Consider the following 24,980-nt stretch of genomic DNA (forward strand, 5'->3'; position numbering starts at 1 on the left):
TTAAAAAAATAAATAAATAAAAATAACCATATTATTGTTCTGTTTCGTTTCGATTAAAAAAAAAATAACAGTAATAATAAGAAAATATATATGCATATTTGATCTCAGGCACACAGTGTAGTACTGGCCATGCATTCATATCCCTCCATGCTCCATTGACAAGGACACAGATTTTTAGTCACACAGACTGAGAAATAGAGGGGACTGACAGACAGAACTGCTCCTTTAGCAAAGCCTGCCGGAGATCCACTGAAACATCCAACAATCTCTGCATATCAACTGAGGATTGGATTCACTTACAGTGATAGACATATATCACACAGCGCCTATTGTGGCCATACGCTGTAACTACCTTTTCTTTGTTCTGAATTAAACCCAGCCTGCAGCACCGCCAGATAAACAATTGCAGTCAGGATTTCAATTTAAAAGAAAACAAACTGTTTCTTCAAATCTTTACCTTAGCATTTCAAATTAAAGTAAAATTGCACCAGTTCAGTGATTTCCAGTGTGGGTTTTGATTCAGGGCACCTGTGTAAACAAGGCTCATATAGGACGATGAGACACAGAGAGACACAAGCTGGGATGCAGGCAGCAGGTAGGCGGGCTGGGGGAGGTACAAGGGGAATTGGACACATGCCACTCACCACTGGGCCAGGCCTGCCGTCTAAACCATGAGCACCCTGGACAGTATGGAAAGGGTTAAAAGAAGTAGAGAGAAGAAACAGGAGGGGGGACATGGTGTGAGTGAAGCAGTGACTAGGGGACATATGCTTTGTCAAAAACATGTTTAATGAAAGGTGATGGTTTTACTATTAAGAAACGGTAACCCTTTTTAAATATATCTGAGTCAGTTCTATGACTTTTTATCATTGCCTGAAAAGGGTGATAAAAATCAACATCCACTTGGCAGATGTTCAGTGTCAAACAAACCTGGTTTAAAAGCTGCGATGTGTTGTGTGTCCCTGTGAGAACATTGCTATCTGTTGTCTAACACTGCTGCGATGACCAAACCACGTCACCCTTTTTATGTGTTCTGTGTGTGAGAGAGAGCTTAAAAGGGGTTACTGCGCCTTTACAAATATAACTACAGTACAATTATGGATGAGTTGCCCTGCTACACTGTGGGGCTCACAGTGACAAAGAAGCAGAAGCACCACTTCTGGATAATTTTTTTGTATTGTTTTTTTTTTACAACATGCTGTTATACAAGCGGCTTCAAATGAAAACAACACTTCCAGACAGACTTGAACATTCTCAACCAGGCACACAATCCTAGGTAGATTATAACACAGTCTCAGGGAAATGTGGTTCGGGGGGTGAGTGGAGGGGGGGGGGGGTTATTGAGCAATGACTCTTGGCAGGTTGCAACAGTAGATCATGTCTGGCCCGTCGTGTCTGGATGCTATGAAGCAGTGACCAAACAGTCGTGGCATTGATAACAGACAGCCCAAAGGTCCACCATCCCACCCTGATCCCCATGGTCTACTGTTGCTACCTGACCAGTGCTCCAGTGACACAGTTAGTGCTCTACACTATGCACACTCTAAATGTCGAGTGACTGTACAACCTGGCATGGACTGGGTTTATACGCTTCCTATTTTCTAAAACAGAGCTGACACATCACTTCATCTTAACATAGCGACACAGGGCTCTGCACCTGGGACAGGGGTGAGCTCACACACCCAGGCCAACTGGTAAAGAAACCAAATAGGGAGCAGGGAGTGGGGCTCCTGTAGCTACCAATCAGGGTTTATTTTGCATTCAGGGTGGATCCACTGGAGTGAAACCTCAGGGATGTCCTGTACACAAGGACTGGGGATTGAGAGATGTCTTGTACACAACAACTGGGAATTGAGAGATGTCCTGTACACAATGACTAGGAATTGAGTGATGTCTTGTACACAAGGGCTGGGAATTGAAGAGGTCCTATACACAAGAACTGGGAATTGAGGGATGGCCTGTACACAAGGGCTGGGAATTGAGAGATGTCCTGTACACAAGGACTGGGAATTGAGAGATGTCCTGTACACAAGGACTGGGAATTGAGAGATGTCCTGTACACAAGGACTGGGAATTGTGAGTTATCCTGTACACAAGGACTGGGAATTGAGAGATGTCCTGTACAAAAAGAATAGGGGATTGAGAGATGTCCTGTACACAAGGACTGGGAGATTGAGAGATGCCCTCTATACAAGGACAAGGGGATTGCTATTTTGGCAATTTAGCCGGCCCTGCACTTGGGATATATAGACACGGCCTTGCTGAGAAACGTCTGGGTTCTCAAAGCTGTTTACTCCAAATTGTCATGAGCACATTTTTTATTTCATTTTGTGTTGCCCTATCGAGCAAATGTGCTTCTTTGGGAAAAAATACAAATCATCCTGAGATCATGTTTGGAGTTAGGAATGAATAACAACTACTGGGCATGGAACAGTGGCAAACTATTCCAGATAAACTGCAGCAAGGAACTGGTTGACTGTACTTTTCTGACATAAATTGTGTTTTGTTTTTTTTCATGTCAGTTTCTACAGCTATAGCCAAAAGTTTTTCATCACCCTAGAATTTTTGGATTGAGACATCTTTTTTTTTTTTTTTTTTTTTTAAACTATATAAACATAATTTAGATTTTTTTAATTTAACATCATGCAATCAGAGAAACTACAAAATGAGAAGTCTACAGGACGCCATAATAGTAGCACAGGATTTCATGTTAGTTTTTGAAATTTCACGTTTTTCAATTTGTCAATTTTTCATTAATTATATGGAAACTACAAAGCGTATTGTAATTCAATACATTAACATAACATTATTCAGCAAGTCTCATTCAACTGTATGAAGAAACATTAATTAATTCTTTAAGGTGATGCAAAACTTTTGGCCAGCGCTGTAGATCTCCAGAACATGTCTGATTGTTTGTTGTACTCACGGGCAGTCCCAGAGGGCCTCTGTCTCCTTTCTCTCCCTTCTCTCCCAGATCCCCCTTGTCACCCTTCCTGCCATCTCTTCCTGCCTCACCCTGAGGAAACGTGCAGGAGTGTAGAGTGATTACCCAGAACTTCATACAGTCAGCAGCCTACAAACCTGCAGGAGTGTACAGTGACTACCTAGAACTTCACATAGTCAGCAGTCTACAAATCGGCAGGTCTGTTCTGATGACCTGAGCATGCAGATGCCATCTTGAAACATGTAACTCTATTGTGAAGCTTTTGACACTGTTGACCCCATTCTTAGTATTGTATTCAATAATGTTAATAAAGGGTTCAATTCAACTCCAGGGCAACAACATTCACATCTGCAGTTGTCCCCATGCTTTCCCCATGGTTATACTGAGCTTTATCATAGTTTTCTATGGTTTGCCCTGTTTTTGAATATGCTTTACCATACAGTACCTCCCTGAGCTATACAATGCTTCCCTACAGTATTTTTTAATATGCTCTTACTATGCTTTATTGCACTTTGCAATGCTTTTACTGTGGGACACTTTTATAAGGGTTAAAATATATATTTTTAAAATTGTCAGCATGCCTAGATAACACTTTAAAATGAAAACAGATACTGTAAAATATCAAGTAAGCCCTCTTACCTTTGGCCCTGAAAGTCCCGGAGGTCCCTGCATTAAAAAAAGCATAAAAAGCAATTATTAATTGTATGATTTGGGTTTTCAAAGCATTGCAGTGGCTACCCTGCAAGACAATGTCTCCAGCTAGTGGTGTGTGGGAAAAATGCACCAGAATCTTCACATGAAAACGGTGTGATTGAGATACAACATGGCTGCTTCCGACTTACAGCATGCTGACACTGAAACACTTTAATAGAAAGGAACCCATTCCAGAAAGAACCCATTTCAGAGAAACTGTTATTGTCTGCAGGGTCGGTACTGTGCCTGCAACTGTCACAGTGTAAATATAGTCCCAGACTATTAGTTTTAATAGCACTAGATTACATACAGTCCCATGACACAGCTGGAAAGAACATGCATAGTTACATGAGGTACAGCTCCATGGTAAACAGAGTTATTTATGGGTGTCTTTGGTCCTCCTTACTGTGCTTGTGAGATCAGACCAGGGTTTGTAAATGATTCGTAAACATGGCTGTGACTGTGAAATCCAAGGTTTGTATCCACACTGTCAACAATGGGGAGTGGCCAGGAGCACTAAAATTCAATACCATGATTGCTCATTAACTAGCCCTGCCCATCACTAAAAGGGGTAGTGGTCTCATCGCCAGGGCAGTACTGTATCACACGTGGTCTAGCTAGCTTGAATGGGGAAAAAGGAAGGTTCTGATTACTCACCAGGGGCCCGGCCGGTCCCTCTGCTCCCGGGAGACCTGGGGGGCCACTAACCTGGAAGAGCAAGAAATTAAAGCAGAGTTTCAAAAGCTCAGGGACGCACTAATGCACTGTCAAAGACATACTTTCCCTTATAAAAAATTCCCATAGTAAAGGCGCAGCAATGTGTAATAAAGCAAAGTGAATGCATGGTGGTAAACATTGTAAAGCACAGAGAGGTATGTCAAGACATATTAAAAAAACCATGACAAAAGCATGGGAAATGTATAATATAACCATGGAAAAAGTTGGTAAAGTTGAAAAAATATACAAAAATATCGTGGCCAACTTTTACAATTTACAATTTTTTTAAAATATTGTTACTAACTATTCCATTGCTATCATCACTTACAATAGTCGTTTATCTCTATGTGGCATTTCAAACTCAAACTCTTGACAACATTCCCACAATGTGAGAGAAAAACATTTTAACAGTTTGAAGCCTAACAAAAGACAAAAAAAAAAAAAAAATCTAATTGTCAAATTAACAAACAAGTATCAATTAGGAAGAAATGTTTTAAATGGCATAAACAACTCAAAGTGTTGAATTGGTAAGAAAATAATCCAGCTTCTTGTGCCTAATGGTACTTAAACCAGAACCAACAGTTTAGATCCCAAAACAGCACTGAGCAGAGGGTTCCAGAACCAACAACTTAGAACCCAACACAGCACTGAGCAGAGGGTTCCAGAACTAACAGCTTAGAACCCAACACAGCACTGAGCAGAGGGTTCCAGAACTAACAGCTTAGAACCCAACACAGCACTGAGCAGGGGGTTCCAGAACTAACAGCTTGGAACCCAACACAGCACTGAGCAGTGTGGCCATAATTTATCACACCAAGTCTACACTGCCCTTTAAATATACCAGCCTTCCTAATGCAGTTTTTTTAGTACTGCTTTGCATACACGGGCTATAGCAAATCAAATTATCGTTCAGAGTTGTCTCAAATTGATGTAGAGATATCTCTAAATATTTGAAGATATCTCTAAATCATTTCTAGATATCTAAACATATATGACGGTATCTGTAAATTATGTAAAGATATCTAAAATACATTTAGAGATCTCTCTACATCGTTTAGAGATATCTTGAAATAACTTCCTAATCGTTTAGAGATATCATTAAATCCTTTTAAGATATCTCAAAATAAGTTCCTGCTCATTTAGCAGTATCTCTAAATGGCCAGGAAGTCCATTCAAAACATAGAGGATTTTTAAAATAAGTAATTTAGAGATATCTTAAATTTACAGATGACAGTTTGGCATACCATATTAGCAAAACATTATTTCAAGATATCTGTAAATCAATGTGAGATATCTCTGTTTCATTTTTAGACATAAAAATGAAATTAAGATATCTTCAAAATGGTTTATTTACAGATATCTCAAATTATTTTAAAGATATATGCAAATGAATTAGAGATACAGTAGAGAGTCAATTATCCGATCTTAGATCAACCATACTGTCTAATCAACCAAACGCATGTGTAATCATGTGATAAATTACATGTGGCGTATTACACACACAGCTTCTGTTGCTAGCTGCCAAAGGACCAGCAGACTGAGGCAAATGAAAGTTACACAATTATTCAGACCACCACGACCTTACATGGAGCATTGTGTTCTTTAAATTGTTGCAGTTAAGCACATTAAAACAGTCACCTCATTCCTGATTTATCTTCTATTTTGTCATTAAGGGCTGGAGATCCCATTTATGTTATTGAGCAGTTAAGAACTTTTATTGTATTTATTTCAATTGTACATTATTTCAAGTATCAAAGTTTAGAAACATTTTACTGAATTTTGAAGTTAACGATTCCTAAAGTTCTCTAATGTGTCAATTGTACTGAATTGTATTCTTTGATGCTTTTCAAAGTTTAGTACATTGTACGTTTAATTACAGTATTTCAATACCTTAACTGTAGGTGTTAAAGTTTTACTGAACTGTATTAAGTTAATGATTTGTAAAGCTTTGTAATTTTGTATGCATAATGTGACAGAATAGGCTACTAGCTATATCAGTAAGGCTCTGATTTTGGCACAGTAATTTTTAGTACATTTCACAGGTGAGGTGCGGCAAAAACACAAGAATCCTGAAAAGTTTACCAAATTATGTAGTTTTAGCTACATCACCTTATAGAAGTGCTTTTAAATAGTACACTAAAACTAATAATATAACTACTGACAAGCTTAAATGTTACATTAAAGTACAAAACTTACAGTACATATTCAGACATAATTTCTGGTTCGAGTCGAGGGTCTCTGACCCTATGCGAAAAATTAGAATTACGCAATCTACAATTTTGCGACGTGTGTCTTTTTTGGAATGGCATACAGTCTTAACAGATCATCAAATCATTCACCTGTCATTCTAAAATACCTAAAATATCTCTCACTGTCACATACCCGCATCTTTCTAAATAATGTTTGTTTATGTCTCTGTTGGTTGAGAGGATGGATATGTCAATGACTATGCTTCAGATTTTTTGCAATCCTCTTGTATAGAGGTACAAACTCAGAACATCTACTTAAAAGTCAATTGATCCAATTTTGTGAATGCAGTCTGTATTTAAAGTATGAACAACAGCTGAGACCACTTTGAGCAGTGAAAAGGGTTGCGACATGATGCGTCCCGTACAGCAAATAGTGAATCTGCAAAGCTTTTAGCTGTCTGTCCCTGATGTATTGAATTCATCTGCAACTGAAGTGCTGTATGAACCAAGCTTAATCGGGTTTTCCATTATTTTAAAACAGCATGTTGTAAAGAAAGCCTCTGTAAGTAGGTAAACTTCTGCTCTCCGATGTATTGCTCTTCTGTCTTTCCAGAAAACAGTCCACTCACACTTTGTTTTGCATTTTAGCTGTTCCCAATTGTACATGCCTGTTTGTTCAACTATCTCATTGCATTACATAGCTACACATAAATACTGCATGTACACAACCACACTATGTCATACTGCATTTTTTTGAATAAAGGAAGTGCCTAAGCAAAAGTGTATTACATCCATTTCCATGATTTTACTTTTTTTGTGTACTAAGTACTTGTGCATGTTAACTTTATTCTATACAATGCGAATGGTACAATAATTGTTATTAATACCTCCTAAGCCCCCTTTTTATTTCATGGGGGCTCAAGCCCCTGAGGCCCCTCCCCCATCCCCATTGCCAGCGCCTATGATTCTAGTTGCCTATTAGTTACAGTTAGAGGCTGTTCCAAGAAACAAAATGTTGTGGGATTCCCTTTTAATACAATGTTAAAAAAAAAAAAAAAGAATGAGGGCCATTCTATTTAAATTGGATTGTGGAACAGTGTGTGCGATGTTGAAAACGTTCTATTGGTTCTACAGACAGTCTACTGTTTCTGGTAGAGCCTGCAGAAAGAAATGCTCGGAGGAGGAAATGGACGATCACACTGAATCGAAGATCTTTCCTGTTCTGCCCTTCCAGACAGAAAGCCAGTAATGTACAGCATAGGCACTTCTTGATTCAGGTTCTCGACGATATCATGGTAATGTTGTGGTCAGTACTCCCAACAGTGTGATGAATCACTTACCGGAGCACCAGCTGGACCTAGGTCTCCCTTGTCTCCTTTCGGCCCAGTGAAGCCCATGATTCCTGGCTCCCCCTTCTGCCCGGTGAAACCATCCCTGCCTTTGGGGCCCTCAGGGCCAGGGGGGCCCTGCTCGCCTGCTTTCCCTCGGGGGCCCTAGAAAACACAACCAGGAACATGACTCACCAGCAACCAAGAGGCAAAAAAGAAACACCCAAAACCTAAGGCATCTGAACTTTTCCATTAAAAAACCTGTCTGAAACAATGAGATGTGGGATTTGTCTGAACTGCTACGTACTGGGAGCCAATGCGAGAGGAAAGGCTTAGAATAAGACATACAGTGAACACATGCATAGCCCCTGACAACTGATCTGAAAGATGAGTGGAGCTACTATAGGAACAATTACAACACCAGCATCCATAAAACCATGGTTTACCACTGGGCAACCAGCTAGGACAATGAAGATAAGACAGGTCTGAGGTTGTGATGTGAGTGCACAAACCTTGAAACACACACAGACTGTAGGACTTCTGTCCTGATACTGCTGTTTTCTACAGCACTGTTTAGATTGTTAACATAGACTATGTGTGCATACTACACAGTATTGAACACAAACCTTCTCCCCATCAAGACCAGGTGCACCAGGTAACCCCATTTCTCCCTGTGAAAGAGAAGGAACGGGTTCAACTCACCAGCTCATCACATTCGGCTGACACATAAGCATGAAGAGATGGAGTCATTGGAATTATAATCATTGTCTTTGTGGCATTTTAAATGCCAACGATTTATATGACTAATTACAAATGTAATTGCAAGAAATTATAAAACTGTTTTTTTAAATTGCATGAAGTTGTATAGTTTGTTGCAGTGATGCTAGAACTACTGTATATGTGTAATCACAGTGAAGTTCAAATTTTTGTTTTTTAATTAGCATGTACATTTTTAATTTCCAACAAACTGGAGCATGTTCTCAAAGGACAATTTTCAACTTTGTTATTGTTTATGAACAGACTTGCTTTATATTGCATTCCTTGAAATAACACCAATCCCAGATAGAACAAAATGCAAGGTAAAATTTGTAATAATTAGTTCTGAAGCATTTCTCAGGGGGGTTATCAGATGTACAGTATGACTGAGTGTGAAAAAAGCCCTGCCCTGCACTGCCATGCTCTGCCCTGGTCTGCTCTGCCTGCCCTAGTCTCCTTTGCCCTGCTTGTTCTGCCCTCCTCTGCCCTGCCCTGTCCTGCCCTGCCCTGCCCTGCTCTGCCCTACCCTGATCTGCTCTGCCCTGCCCTGGTCTGCCCTGGTCTGCTCTGCTTACCCCTGCCCTGCTCTGATGTGATCTGCAATGCCCTGCTGTACTCTGCCCCTCCCTGCTCTACCCCGTTTTGCCCTGCACTGCCCTTCCCTACCTTGCCATACAACGAATTGCCCTGCTTAGCCCTGCCCTCCCTGCTCTGCTCTGATCAGCCCTGTCCTGCTCTGCTCACCCCTGCACTGATTTGATCTGATCTGCAATACCCTGCCCTACCGTGTCCTGCTCGGCCCTGCCCTGCTCTGCTTTGCCCTGCACTGCCCTGACGTGCCTTGCCATGCCCTGCCCTACTCTACCCTGTCTGCCCTGCCCTGCTTTGCTCTGCCCTGCCTTGCCTTTCTCTACTCTACTCTCCTCTGCACTGCCTGCTCTGCCCTGATCTGCCTTTCCCTGCTCTGCTCTCCCCAGCACTGCTCTGATCTGATCTGCCATGCCCTGCTGTGCTCTGCCCTGCCCTGCTTTGCCCTGCCGTGCTCTGCCCTTCCCTGCCCTGCTCTGCGCTGCTATAATTTGCTATGCCTTGCCCTGCTATTATCTGCCCTACCCTGATTTGATCTGCCCTGACCTGCCTTCCTCTGCCGTGCCTGCTGGGCTCTGCTCTGCCCTGCTCTGCTCCCTCCTCTCCTCTCCTCTCCTTTGCCCTGCCCTGCACTGCTGGGTGTGCAAGCATGTCACTTACCTTCGTTCCTGGTGTTCCTGAGGGGCCAGGGGGCCCTGGTAGACCAGGGGGACCCTGGAAATCAAACACTACTTATTAGAAACACACCTTAATGTTATCTCCACGTATTTGAGGACAACTGAAGTGGAGGACATCTATTGTCATCCATGAAACTGGTATGTTTACTGCTTAGAGATTAAGGGTGATAATAGTTAGATATGTTCTCACAAGATATTGTGCATTATATATGAAAGAAAGACAATATAAAGCATCATGCTTAAAAAAAAAAAAAAAAAAAACCTTACCAGCAAAGCTAATGTCCTTATTTCCTGAAAAAGAGAGTTAAAAATAATGAAAAGCCTGTAGAAGTATGAAGGATACAAGTGAAGCATGTAAATGAACTCGCCGGCCTCACTCCTGCATGCTATGAAGAGGGTTTGAAAGCCGTACCTGCAGCTTTTCATCCACATTGCTGTTGTAGTCGAGCATCTCAGTCTTTCCAGGTTCCCCTGCTGGACCGGGCGGACCCTGCAAAGAAGGATAAGCGAGGTTATAGGGCATACATAACCGTGCAATAACATGGTGATAGCTGGTTAACGATTTCATTTGCTTGTACATGTTATCTACTGCTGGAATAAGGGAGTAACTACAGTGGGTCTCAAAAGTATTCACCCCTCTTGGACTTTTCCACATTTTATTCTGTTACAACATGGAATCAAAATGGATTTAAATTAGGAGTTTTTGCCACTGATCAACACAAAAAAGTCCATAATGTCAAAGTGAGAAATAAAATCTACAAATTGTTCTAAATTAATTACAAATATAAAACAGAAAATAATTGATTGCATAAGTATTCACCCCCTTTGCTGTGACACACCTAAATAAGCTCTGTTGCAACCAATTGTCTTTAGAAGTCCCATAATTAGTTGAATGGAGTCCACCTGTGTGCAATTAAGGTGTTTCACATGATTTCAGGTTAAATACACCTGTTTCTGGGAGGTCCCACAGTTGGTAAGGCATTGAATATCCCCCAGAGGAGAGTAAAGTCCATTATTAAGAAATGGAGAGAATATGGCACAACTGTGAATCTGTCTAGAACAGGCCGTCCTCAAAAACTGAGTATCTGGGCGAGAAGGGCCCTAGTCATTGAGGCCACAAAGAGGCCTATGGCAACTCTAAAGGAGTTACAGTCTTCCACAGCTGAGCTGGGAGACACTGTGAATACAGCAACAATAGCCCGGGTGCTTCACAAAACTGGCCTTTATGGGAAAGTGGCAAAAAGAAAGCCATTATTGAAAAAAAATCATCAAATCTTGGCTAGAGTTTGCCAGAAGGCATGTGAGAGACACTGAGACCAAGTGGAAGAAAATTCTATGGTTTGATGAGTCCAAAATAAAACTTTTGGCCTCAACACTAAGCACTATGTTTGGCACAAGCCTAACACCACACATCATCCTGAGAACACCAACCCTACCGTGAAGCATGGGGATCGTGAAAATAGTGAAAATAGTGGGCAAAATGGATGCAGCCAAGTACAGAGAAATCCTGGAGGAAAACCTGCTGAAGTCTACAAGAGACCTTGGAATTGGTAGAAGATTCCTCTTCCAGTGACAATGACCCCAAACATACAGCCAAAGCCACACTGGAGTGGCTTCAAAACAAAAAGGTCAATGTCCTGGAGTGGCCCAGTCAAAGCTCAGACCTCAATCCAATTCAGAATATGTGGAAATAAATGAAAATTGCTGTTCACCAAAGGTTCCCATCTAACTTGATAGAGCTTGAGCAATTTTGCAAAGAAGAATGGACAAAAATTGCAGTGTCCAGATGTGCAAAGCTGGTAGAGACTTATCCAAATAAACTCATGGCTGTAATTGCTGCCAAAGGTGCCTCTACCAAATATTGACTCAAGGAGGTGAATACTTATGCAATCAATTATTTTATGTATTGTATTTTTAATTAATTTAGAACAATTTATAGATTTTATTTTTCACTTTGACATTATGGACTTTTTTTTGTGTTGATCAGTGGCAAAAACTCTTAATTAAATCGACTTTGATTCCATGTTGTAACACAATACATTGTTTTGAAAGCCACTGTACATGTAAACTTCAATGGGCCCAGTGAACTATTTTGCAAATATCCAACAATAATTATTTGCATCATTTTGAACATAATTAAAGTTTATTTTTACGTAATCCGGTCTTAGTCTGTGGAAGGTGAGTGTAATGTTAATGTTCACATAAGATACTTACTCTTGGTCCAGATGGTCCTTCTGGTCCAGGAACTCCAGAGTCACCCTTAAACACACAAAGAGAACAGTCAGGATCCAACACCAGGGCATAGACATGTATACAGGAGGCATTTGCTGAAATGCAGTAATCTTGATTCCAAAGATCCCACTTACACAAGTTAAACTGTAATCACAGGTAGTTACATGGTACATATATAGTTCAAATGTTCATATTGGAAATGCCTAATACTTTCATACTAATTATGTTACTGTCACTGGTGTGGTCGAGCAGGTACACCATCCCAGTACTTTTTTTCTGTGGGCAGAACCTGACTTAAGAATTAACTTAAGAATCTTTACTGATTTGAAATGAAAATGTTTATATTGTGTCCGGCCACTCTAATCAACACAAAAAAAGTCCAGAATGTCAAAGTGAAAAATAAAATCTACAAATTGTTCTAAATTAATTACAAATACAAAACAGAAAATAATTGATTGCAGAAGTATTCACCCTCTTGAGTCAATATTTGGTAGAGGCAGCTTTGGCAGCAATTACAGCCATGAGTCTATTTGGATAAGTCTCTACCAGCTTTGCACATCTGGACACTGCAATTTTTGTCCATTCTTCTTTGCAAAATTGCTCAAGCTCTATCAAGTTAGATGGGAACCTTTGGTGAACAGCAATTTTCATTTATTTCCACATATTCTGAATTGGATTGAGGTCTGAGCTTTGACTGGGCCACTCCAGGACATTGACCTTTTTGTTTTGAAGCCACTCCAGTGTGGCTTTGGCAGTATGTTTGGGGTCATTGTCCTGCTGGAAGATTAATCTTCTCCCAAGTCCCAGGTGTCTTGCAGACTTCAGCAGGTTTTCCTCCAGGATTTCTCTGTACTTTGCTGCATTCATTTTGCTCTCTATCTTCAAAAGCTTTCCAGGCCCTGACGCAGAGAAGCATCCCCATAGCATGATGCTGCCACCACCATGCATAATGGTAGGGATGGTGTTCTCGGGACGATGTGCTGTCTTAGGCTTGCACAAAACATAACACTTAGCATTGAGGCCAAAAACCTCTATTTTGGTCTCATCAGACCACAGAATCTTCTTTCACTTGGTCTCAGAGTCTCCCACATGCCACAAGACTGTAACTCCTTTAGAGTTGCCATAGGCCTCTTTTGGCCTCAATGACTAGTGCCCTTCTCGCCCAGATACTCAGTTTTTGAGGACGGCCTGTTCTAGACAGATTCACAGTTGTGCCATATTCTCTCCATTTCTTAATAATGGATTTTACTGTGCTCCGGGGGATATTCAATGTCTTGGAAATGTTCTTATATTTTACCCCTGATTGGTGCTTTTGAAGAACCTTATTCCGGATTTGCTTTGAATGTTTCTTCATCTTCATGATGTAGTTTTTGTTAGGAAATGTACTAACCAACTGTGGGACCTCCCAGAGACAGGTGCATTTAACCTGAAATCATGTGAAACACCTTAATTGCACACAGGTAGACTCAATTCAACTAATTATGTGACTTCTAAAGACTGGTTGCAATATTTAGGTGTGTCATAGCAAATGGGGTGAATACTTATGAAATCAATTGTTTTCTGTTTTATATTTGTAATTAATTTGAACAATTTGTAAATTTTATTTTTCACTTTGTCATTATGGACTGTTTTGTGTTGATCAGTGGCAAAAACTCCTAATTAAATCCATTTAGATTCCATGTTGTAACACAATAAAATGTGGAAAAGTCCAAGGAGGGGTGAATACTTTTGAGAGCCACTGTATCCGTTAAATGCTTTCAAAACAAGCCAAGTTTCAAAACAACCAATCTGGCACCACTTATCAAGGGGGAGTAGCCTATAAAAGTCACATGCGAGACTCATTCATTACTTATTAAATGTTACATCAAGTTCAATGTAGAAATAAAACGTGAATTAGTACCATTTTTTTCTTTCAGAAATCTATATTTTAATTGGTGTTCTGATGTTTTCAGATTTAGGACTACACCACTGCTTATTGCATGTACCTTTTTAAACATTATTTATTCAGACCTGGAAAAGATTTCATTGAGATTTGACTAATTTTGATCAGGCTTGTTGTTTTGTTTTTGCAACAGTAAAGTTTGGAACTCTCAAGTTGTTTGTTTGTCATTTTGTAAAATCAACACATTAACCATTACTGTGGCATGGAGGAAGCTCTCAGAGAATGAGACCCACAGCCTCATGGGTAGCACCTCTCTCTTACCTTGTATGTCAAGCAAACAGAGAAGCATAGTAAAGCCTAAAAATACATGTGGCTACCAATGGAAAATGAATAGTGTCAGCAGGACAACAATGTGGTGAAATGACCAATTCAACCCATGTTCGGTATCTCTTCATGACAGCATCCCATTACAGCAGCTGTGTAGCCGGTGTTCAATAATAAGCCTGGGTCAGACGCTGAGAGTCAAGTCTCACCTTTAAGCCCTTGTCTCCTTTCTCCCCCTGCGAACAAACAACAATAAATGTAAATGCACATGGGTGACGGAGTGTCCCGCCCCTTTGTTTATTATTATTTAGATTTATTTATTAATGCGATGGCGAAAGCCGTCTGATATTATTACTTATTATTATTATGTATTGTTTGGCCCGACGAGCGAGACGCCATCCGCCAGGTTATTGTTTTTATTTTTAAAAACCTTGTTAGGATGCGTGACGGATCAGCTACTGATTATTTAACTAGCTGACAGTCATGCATCCTTATCTAATCTTGTGCAGACTAGAAGGTAATTGAATTAATAGCTAGTTAACCCCTCGGCCAACATATAATAGCATGCAGCTGTCTGTGCTCAAGGTTGTGTGTGTCAGAGGAGAGACGTAAGTCTATAGAAGAGAGTAGACAATTCAGCCAGCCCGATACTTGTTTATTATTTGTTTTATTGTTTATTTAATAAAACACTGAGCACCATTGCACTTCAATTTTGCCCCGCCAATCACTGTTTTGACATCTGTTTCTGGTCTGACGTCACCCCTGCAAAGCTATCCTGGTCACAGTTGGTGTTAGAAGCAGGATGACAGCACCACCAAGCGTCAAACCAGTAATATTGGGGGGGGGGGGGGGGGTTATATAAAAAGGAGTTTTTTTGGTTTGGAAAAAAAATTGGGAAGAAGCAGCCAGAGGAAGCAGCAGCAACATCAGCAGCAGCGCAGGGCCGGTCGCAGGTCCTGCACTGTCTCTACCACGCTGGAAGACTGCCTCACCTGCCTGAAAGGTGAGGAATGGTGCTTTGCCGTTGGCGAGGTTGGGCATATAGCACCCGACCAACCCCCTCCATTGCCAGAGACAGAGGAGCCCAGAAAGGGGGAGCCTGTGCATCCAGCGCCCAGAAGGGGGGAGCCTATGCATCCAGAGCCCAGAATGGAGGAGCTGTTCCCACCTCCACCAGGAGAAGGAGAATGCCTGCTGGTTTCACCTCCACCACCATCATCCGAGGGAGAGGAGCAGGAGTTGCCTCTGCGTCCTCCGAGGTGGACTGGTCCACTCTCCTCTGAGGATTGGCTACGGAGCCTGAGAGGGATATCGAGGAGGCTCTCCCTGCTGTGATCAACCTCCTGTGGGCCCAAGATAGGGAGCGCTGGGAATCCTGGGAACAGCAACACCACCTAGCATCCCTCCTAGACATCGCAGCCATGGTGTTCAACTACATGGCTGTTGACATGGGAGGGGCTCCGTTACTGTTTCCAGCCAAGAGGGAGAAGCCCCACTATCTCCAGTGCAAGAGGGGCAAGCCCCGTTATCTTTAGTGCAAGAGGGGCAAGCCCTGCTATTTCCAGTGCCAAAGGGAGAGAAGCCATCGCTGCCATCTCCAACATCAGAGGGAGAGGAGCCATCACTGCCATCTCCAGCATCAGAGGGAGAGGAGCCATCGTTGCCGTCTCCAGCATCAGAGAGAGAGGAGCCATCGCTACCGTCTCCAGCATCAGAGGGAGAGGAGCCATTGCTGCTGCCTCCACCAGCAAAGGGAGAATGCCTGCTGGTTTTGTCTCCACAGCCTGAGGGGCAGGAGCATGAACATCCACAGCCCAAGAGGCAGGACACTGAGTGTCCTCAGCCAAGGAAAGGGAAGCCCCCAGGTCCACAGCCCATAATGAGAACAGCGGAGGAAAAGTGCCTGCTGTTCCCACCTCCACCTCCACCGCCATAGGAGGACTACTTGCAGCTCCCACCTCCACCAGCAGAGGGTGAGTACCTGCTGGTTCCGTCTCTACCACCCAAGGATGCCTGCCTTGTTCCGCCCAAGGATGCCAGCCTTGCTCCGAATCACCTGGGGTTGTCTGCTGCTCTGCATCACCTGGGGTTGCCTGCTGCTCTGCATCACCTGGGGAGCTACCAGTTAGAGGGTACGAGGGAGAAGTGGAGCTTTCGCTGCCACCTCTATGGCCAGGGGCTCCCCTCCCGAGTTCACCTCCCGAGGGTCCGATGCTGTTGCCGCCGCCTCCTGAGGGTCTGCTGCTGCTGCCGTCACTTCCCGAGGGTACTCTGCTGCTGCTGTCGCCTGGGGTCGCCGGCTCTGCTTCACCTGGGGTCGCCCGAACTGCTTCATCTGGGGTTGCTGTCAGCCCTGCTTATCCGCAGGAAATACTGTGGCCGGAGCCCAACAGGGGGGAGCTGCCGACTATGAAGAAGGGGAAAGAGGTCAGGAGACCACTTTCCCCCGCAGCACTTTCGCTGCGGGGAATTTGGTGGCCGCCACCTTTGGCCGGTTGCTGCCCCTGTTCCTGGGCTGGGACTATAAACTGGGACTTTGGGGACTAAGGGAGTAGGTAGCCTTTTAAGGCCATGTGTGCTGCGCACAAGGGGGGGCATGTGTGGCGGAGTGTCCCGTACCTTTGTTTATTATTATTTTGATTTATGTATTAACGACGGCAAAAGCTGTCCAATATTATTATTTGTATTATTATTGTGTATTGTATGCCCGGACAAGCGAGACACCATCCACCAGGTTATTGTTTTTGTTTTTAAAAACCTTGTGAGGATGCGTGACTGATCAGCTACTGATTATTTAACTAGCTGACAGTCATGCATCCTTATTTAATCTCGTGCAGACTATGGCCGAGGGGTAAAAAGGTAATTTAACTAATAGCTAGTTAACCTCTTGGCCAGAATATAAAAGCCTGCAGCTGTCCGTGCTCCAAGTTGTGTGTGTCAGAGGAGAGACGTAAGTCTATAGAAGAGAGTAGACAATTGCTAGACGGGATGGTTGAAAACCAGCACAATACTTGTGTATTATTTGTTTGTTTATTTGTTTGGCCAATGTGTAATTTTGTTTGTGCCTTGTTTTGTTCAAATTGTTTGTTTTATTGTTTATTTAATAAAACACTGAGAGCCATTGCACTTCAGCTTTGCCCCGCCATTCATTGTTTTGATATTTGTTTCTGGTCTGACGTCACCCCAGAAAAGCCATCTTGGTCACAACATGTCATGGTTATTTCACACTTCATGGAATTGTACTCTTATTGTCTCATTGCTGCCCACACTGGTAAGGTCTGCTGAAATTTAGTAGATAAAAAGCTGATTAGGCTGAGGTTCAGGCTGGTGGGTGTATGGAATGGGTTGGAGGGAGTGGGTGTATGGAATGGATTTAGCCGAATCGCCTTTTGTTGTTCGTAACTTTTTTAATGTTCTTTTATTTATGTAAATTATTGCATATGGAAAATATATATATATATTGTTGATGTGTTGTTTTCGAACAACATCAACAATAAAACAGAAATACCAGAGTAATTGTTATGGAGTATGTATAAATATATGCAACAAATAAAAACCCAGTCTGTATCCGGAAGTGGAAATGTTACCCTGTTACCCCACAAAGGGCACTCTCACCTCACATTCCAGTGTCCATGAAGAGATGAGAGCACACAAAGCCAATAGCATTTCAAACATTAATTGGCTTTATTTTAAAACCAGAGGATGTAAAAAAAAAGGTGTGTATATATATATATATATATATATATATATATATATATATATATACACACACACACACACACACACATACACACATATAGTACTATATTATAATATCAATAATAATAATAATAATAATAATAATAATAATAATAATAATAATAATAATAATAATAATAAACAGACAAACTCAAAGGGTTGGTGATGTAACAAAGTGCTTTACCTGCATCCCTGGCATGCCCGGCTCTCCTTTGATTCCACTGGCTGCAGTGCTCAGCTCACCCTTCTCGCCCTGTGGGAGGGATGGTTTGAAATATAAATTTAGACGACAACAAACGGAGCAGCTTTAAGCATACCATACTTCACAAATTGCTTGTTTCTTATAAACAGTATGAGAATGGCTATGAGAAAACAAAAACAAACAAGAGTCCCGTGTTCTGAAAATGTTGATGGAATTACAGTATACAATGCCAATACCACTGAATGCAAGTGCTGTCCCTGTCTCTGTGGAAATGTACCACTGATTTACCACTCGATCAGTCTGTCTAATAAGTCCATTGTCATTTCTTCACCCCAGTGTATGTTTTTTTATTCAGTGCCCCAGTGTTACTGGGCTATGTTTTTCATTGTAATGTAACAAGTGAGGCAAGACTTATTTTATTTAGTAAAGAAAAATGCTATAATTATACTTTCAGTAATTATGCCCTAGTATTCCACAGTAAAAGCAGAGCAAAGTGTAATAAAGTACAATGAAAGCATGATAAGAATTGATAAGGATTGTAAAAGCCTAGAGTGGTATGGTAAAGTATATTTTAAACCATGAGAAAAGCATGGAGGAAAACTGAAAAATTACAATGCAGATGTACTGTGGTAAACTTTTCTAAAAAAATGCTCCTGTCTCGTAGTATTCTTTTACTCTTATATTACATTTTGATTTCATTTTGTATTGTTCTTAAACTGGAATTTCTAAGTTAAATGGCAACAGCCCATTATGTACAGTGGAATTCAGTCGTTTATTTTGTACAACTCTAATACGGCTGTCAGCTTGTTCTGCTTGACAAAGGTTACTGTGACCCTTATCCACAATTTCAATCCTGCAGAAACCTGTCTGTTACTGTAATGTGTGGGTGTGTGGGTACAAGCACTGATGTGAAGAAAAGCACATGCCAGAAATGATGTGTCTGTCTTTATGAGTTCGTGTGTTCTGAATCAACCAGACTTCATTAGTTTTTAAAGAAAACTAACACAGATACATTAGGGAGAGGAAAGAAAACAATCCTGATTTAAAATAATCCTGGAACTTAATACACAATAGGCCACATTCTCAATGTTATTTACTCTAAATGTGTATTTGTTTTTTCAAAAAAAATTCAAAAAAATAAATCCAAGTGCAATTCTGAAACAAACACTAAACTAGACTTCTTATAAACCCTCAATGACATGTTGCAGTGTTGAAATGTTGCAGTGCTGAAATGTTGCAATGTTGAAATGTTGCAGTGTTGAAATGTTGAAATGTTGCAGTGCTGAAAAGATGCAATACTGACATATAGCAATGCTGAAATGTTGCAATACTGAAATGTTGCAATGCTGAAATGTTGCAGTTGCAATGTTGCAATTTTGCAGTGTTTAAATGTTACAATGTTACAATTTTGCAATCTTGAAATGTTACAATTTTGCAATGTTGAAATGTTACAATTTTGCAATGTTGAAATGTTGCAGTGCTGAAATGTTGACATTTTGCAACGATGAAATGTTGCAATGTTTAAAGGTTGAAATGTTGCAATGCTGCACTATTGAAATGTTGCAATGTTGAAATGTTGCAATGCTGAAATTTTAAAATGTTGCAATGTAGCAATGTTGAAATGTTGCAATGTAGCAATGTTGCAGTGTTGCAATGTTGAAATGATGCAGTGTTTAAATTTTGAAATGCTGAAATGTTACAATTTTGCAATGTTGAAAGCTTACAATGTTGAAACATTGCAACGCTGAAATGTTTCAATTTTGCAAAGTTGAAATGTTACAATGTTGAGATGTTGCAGTGCTGAAATGTTGAAATTTTGCAATGTTGAAATGTTGTAATGCTGAAATGTTGTAATGTTGTAATGTTGCAATGTTGTAATGTTGCAATGTTGAAATGCTGAAATGTTGAAATTTTGCAATGTTGTAATGTTGAAAGGTTGCAATGTTGAAATGTTGCAGTGTTGAAATGTTACAATGCTGAAATGTTGAAATTTTGTAGTGTTGAAATGTTGCACTGCTGAAATGTTGAAACATGCAATGTAATGCTGAAATGTTGCAGTGCTGAAGTGTTGAAATGTTGCAGTTCTGAAGTGTTGAAATGTTGCAGTGTGAAATGTTCCCATGCTGAAATGTTAAAATGTTTAAATGATGCGATGATGCAGTGTTGAAATTTTACAATGTTGAAATGTTGAAATGCTGTAATGCTGCAATGTTGAAATGTTGCAGTGTTTAAATTTTGCAATGTTGAAATGTTGTAATGCTGAAATGTTGCAATGTTGTGATGTTGTAATGTTGCAATGTTGAAATGCTGAAATGTTGAAATTTTGCAATGTTGCAATGTTGCAATGTTGTAATGTTGCAATGTTGAAATGCTGAAATGTTGAAATTTTGCAATGTTGCAATGTTGCAATGTTGTAATGTTGTAATGTTGCAATGTTGCAATGTTGAAATGCTGAAATGTTGAAATTTTGCAATGTTGTAATGTTGTAATGTTGCAATGTTGAAATGCTGAAATGTTGAAATTTTGCAATGTTGTAATGTTGAAAGGTTGCAATGTTGAAATGTTGCAGTGTTGAAATGTTACAATGCTGAAATGTTGAAATTTTGTAGTGTTGAAATGTTGCACTGCTGAAATGTTGAAACATGCAATGTAATGCTGAAATGTTGCAATGTTGAAATGCTGAAATGTTGCAATGTTGCAATGCTGAAATGTTGCAATGTTGAAATATTGCAGTGTTGTAATGTTACAATGTTGCAGTGCTGAAGTGTTGAAATGTTGCAGTGTGAAATGTTCCCATGCTGAAATGTTAAAATGTTGAAATGATGCGATGATGCAGTGTTGAAATTTTACAATGTTGAAATGTTGAAATGCTGAAATGTTGCAGTGTTGAAATTATGCAATGTTGAAATGTTGCAATGTTGCAGTGTTGAAATATTTAAATGATGCAGTGTTGATATGTTGCAATGCTGAAATTTTGAAATGTTATAGTGTTGTAATGCTGACATGTTGCACTGCTGAAATGTTGAAATGTTAGTGTTGCAATGTTAAAATGCTGAACTGCTGAAATGTTGCAATGCTGACATGTTGAAATGTTGCAGTGTTGAAATGTTACAATGTTGCACTGTTGAAATGTTGAAATGTTGCAATACTCAAATGTTGCAATGTTGAAATATTGAAATGTTACAATGCTGAAATTTTGAAATGTTGAAATGTTGCAGTGTTTCAATGTTACAACGTTGAAATGTTGAAATGTTGCAATGCTGAAATGTTGAAATGTTGCAGTGCTGAAATGTTGAAGTTTGCAATGTTGATACGTTGACATATTGCAATGTTGAAATATCAAAATATTATAATGTTAAAATGTTGCAATGTTGCAATGTTGAAATGTTGCAATGCTGAAATGTTGAAATGTTGAAACCCTTTTCATAAACAGCCAGCCATCTATCAGAGTTTTGTACATCGCTTCTGTATGGCGGTTCTGTGATTGTCCTCTCATTAGAACCATCCAGATATGGAAGGTGGTATTGACCTTTGTTCCAGGGAAGCCAGGCAATCCAGACTCTCCAGGACTCCCTTTCTCCCCCTGAGAAAATTAGAAACATCTGTTATCTGATGAGCTTCGAGGGAATTCCCAACCCCAGGTGATACTCCAGCATCCCCTGCGTCCTACATGCTCCAGATTGTTGAAAGAATTTTTCAAAGACAGTTTTCTGTGCTCCGGATTGTTGAACAAACACCTTGTAAATGAAAACCAATGCAGTACACAATAAATATTGAAATGCAATGACATGGAATGGATGTGAAACCGTATAAAGCCAATGCTGACTTCTTCAAAGCCACTACATACCTGGATTGCACTAAACGCATGCAAGTAAGCAACAATAAACAAAGAGTAAGTGCAGTCGACCAAATATCTGCAAAAATGATTTCAAACAATGCTGCTTTTGCTTATACAGTTGTAATCCTTACAGCAGCTTTTTAAAACGTACCACATACAACTAAAAGCCCCAATAACTGTGTAACATTACTAATGCAAATTTCATGCAAAGTGTCAAAAATCCTCAGGTCCAGTTGCTTGTTCTGGTATTGTTTAAATGCTGCTACATGAATTATAGGGTTTGTCTGAAAATGTCAGGGGTGGCAATTTCAGCAGAATGTCCCGATATTATGCCAGTGGTCCAGCCTTCAGCTAGGCATCTATTATGAGTGTGTAGGAAAAACAGAGCAGTCCGCATGCTTTTCAATGTGAACTATTCCAGTTGATGGCTGTGCTGTCAGTTGTTAGCTGAGGGTGGCTGGTAAGGACGAAAGGCTAGCTGTGGTGGGGCACAAAAACTGTGGGCCAGAGTCTCAAAGCTATTTATTTCAAATTGTCATTCTACAATTCTAAAACAAACAACTCTGTACAAGCCTGTAAATTAGTTATTTATTTTTGATTTGGTAACTTTATTAGTTGCTTTTTTCCATTACAAAAAAATATCGATGATTTGGAAAAAATAACTTCATACAGTAAAGTTGGAGTGAGTGTGTGTGCCGGAGACAGGTGAAGCACGTATCCATTACCAATGGTGGAGTGTGTGTGTGCGTGTGTGTGTGTGTGTGTGTGTGTCAGTGCCGGTGACGGATGGTAAAGCCATGCCCACATCAGGTCAGGTCTCCTACCCTATAACCTCTCTTCCCAGGAATACCGGGGATGCCAGCCTCTCCTGGTTTTCCAGGGTCTCCCTTTATGCACAAGAAGGAAGAAACAAAGAACCCAATTACTATTGCTGCTGCTAACACCTGATCCCATTCTATCAGGTGATAATAAACTACCTCTTAAAGAAGAAATACAATGTTACAGAGTGATCTGGTAGACAGGGTCAAAAATAGGTCTATCAAAATACTATATTCAGCATGGAGAATCCACTTAAGTGAATGGCAATGAATGAATGATGATGATAATGATTGCAATTGCAGATGATTTATGACTGTGAAGGGTGCTCAGGGCCTGAGTGAAATATATATTTGGCCGGTGGTCTCATCCGCGGGTGCCCAACGGCTACCTGCACGAGGCCGGCTGGAAATACATGAACAGATACATGCATACCAGTGCCGCAGAGAGGATGTGGCTATGATTCACCTCCCCCCGGGACTAGGCGAGATGGTGGCTGAGGAGGATGGAGGCCAAAACAAAAAAGAAGCGACAAGAATGAATAGTACAGAGCTTGTATGCGCTTGCTGATGATGGTTATGGGCAGATTCTCCTTCCAGAAAAGCAACCAAGTTTACAATACTGTGTCTGCTCTTGTCTACTCATGGTTCCTGAGAACACAAACTCATCTCATATGTGACCCCATGTTTATAGAATAACAGCGTGGGTGAGGGTGGTCTTGACTTTGAGGAAATCTCTCACTGTTCCTGACGTGTCTATCACCTCACGTCTCTGGGGCACTAGTGTAAAGCTGGATGCCAATATCCACGCTCCTCCTACCATATCTCCTAAAGAAACTGGCTGGCCTGCAGCAACTCTCCATTATGCACGAGACCGCATGCGCGCAGTGGAAGTTTACAAAAGCGATTGTCGTCTCTGAGGCACCCCTTAACTCTATGTCTGAAGGAGCATGTCCCCCATACTGAATGAAGCTATCGAGTGGCACTATAATGGTAGTACAATATGATTGTGTGCTGAGAGGAAATGGCAGCACAAATACAGCGACAATGATACAGTGGCTTGCGAAAGTATTGACCCCCCTTGGCATTTTTCCTATTTTGTTGCCTTACAATGGACTTTTATTTGGATTTCATGTAATGGACATACACAAAATAGTCCAAATTGGTGAAGTGAAATGAAAAAAATAACTTGTTTAAAAAAATTCTAAAAAATAAATAATGGAAAAGTGGTGCGTGCATATGTATTCACCCCCTTTGCTATTAAGCCTCTAAATATGATCTGGTGCAACCAATTACCTTCAGAAGTAACATAATTAGTTAAATAAAGTCCACCTGTGTGCAATCTAAGTGTCATACAATCTGTCACATGATCTCAGTATATATACACCTGTTCTGAAAGGCCCCAGAGTCTGCAACACCACTAAGCAAGGGGCACCACCAAGCAAGCGGCACCATGAAGACCAAGGAGCTCTCCAAACAGGTCAGGGACAAAGTTGTGGAGAAGTACAGATCAGGGTTGGGTTATAAAAAAATATCCGAAACTTTGAACATCCCACGGAGCACCATTAAAGCCATTATTAAAAAATGGAAAGAATATGGCACCACAACAAACCTGGCAAGAGAGGGCCGCCCACCAAAACTCACGGACCAGGCAAGGAGGGCATTACTCAGAGAGGCAACAAAGAGACCAAAGATAACCCTGAAGGAGCTGCAAAGCTCCACAGCGGAGATTGGAGTATCTGTCCATAGGACCACTTTAAGACGTACACTCCACAGAGCTGGGCTTTATGGAAGAGTGGCCAGAAAAAAGACATTGCTTAAAGAAAAAAATAAGCAAACATGTTTGGTATCTGCCAAAAGGCATGTGGGAGACTCCCCAAACACATGGAAGAAGGTACTCTGGTCAGATGAAACTAAAATTGTGCTTTTTGGCCATCAAGGAAATCGCTATGTCTGGCACAAACCCAACACCTCTCAACACCCCGAGAACACCATCCCCACAGTGAGGCATGGTGGTGGCAGCATCATGCTGTGGGGATGTTTTTCTTCAGCAGGGA

General features: G+C 40.9%; 1 protein-coding gene across 1 annotated transcript in view; it reads right to left on the reverse strand.

Moving 5' to 3' along the window:
- Positions 1–24,980, reverse strand: part of col13a1 (collagen, type XIII, alpha 1) — a 173,916-nt gene that overhangs the window by 14,695 nt on the left and 134,241 nt on the right. The window contains exons 19-31 of the mRNA XM_041267412.1: positions 21,800–21,853; positions 18,253–18,321; positions 14,540–14,566; positions 12,107–12,151; positions 10,305–10,382; positions 10,160–10,183; positions 9,876–9,929; positions 8,498–8,542; positions 7,884–8,036; positions 4,295–4,345; positions 3,584–3,610; positions 2,927–3,016; positions 645–680 (exon numbers count right to left, since the gene is read on the reverse strand). Of these exons, the coding sequence (XP_041123346.1) occupies positions 645–680; positions 2,927–3,016; positions 3,584–3,610; positions 4,295–4,345; positions 7,884–8,036; positions 8,498–8,542; positions 9,876–9,929; positions 10,160–10,183; positions 10,305–10,382; positions 12,107–12,151; positions 14,540–14,566; positions 18,253–18,321; positions 21,800–21,853 (753 nt within the window). The remainder of the gene's footprint in view (positions 1–644; positions 681–2,926; positions 3,017–3,583; positions 3,611–4,294; positions 4,346–7,883; positions 8,037–8,497; positions 8,543–9,875; positions 9,930–10,159; positions 10,184–10,304; positions 10,383–12,106; positions 12,152–14,539; positions 14,567–18,252; positions 18,322–21,799; positions 21,854–24,980) is intronic.

This window comes from Polyodon spathula, chromosome 13 (genome assembly GCF_017654505.1).
Source record: "Polyodon spathula isolate WHYD16114869_AA chromosome 13, ASM1765450v1, whole genome shotgun sequence".
Classification (NCBI taxonomy): domain Eukaryota; kingdom Metazoa; phylum Chordata; class Actinopteri; order Acipenseriformes; family Polyodontidae; genus Polyodon; species Polyodon spathula.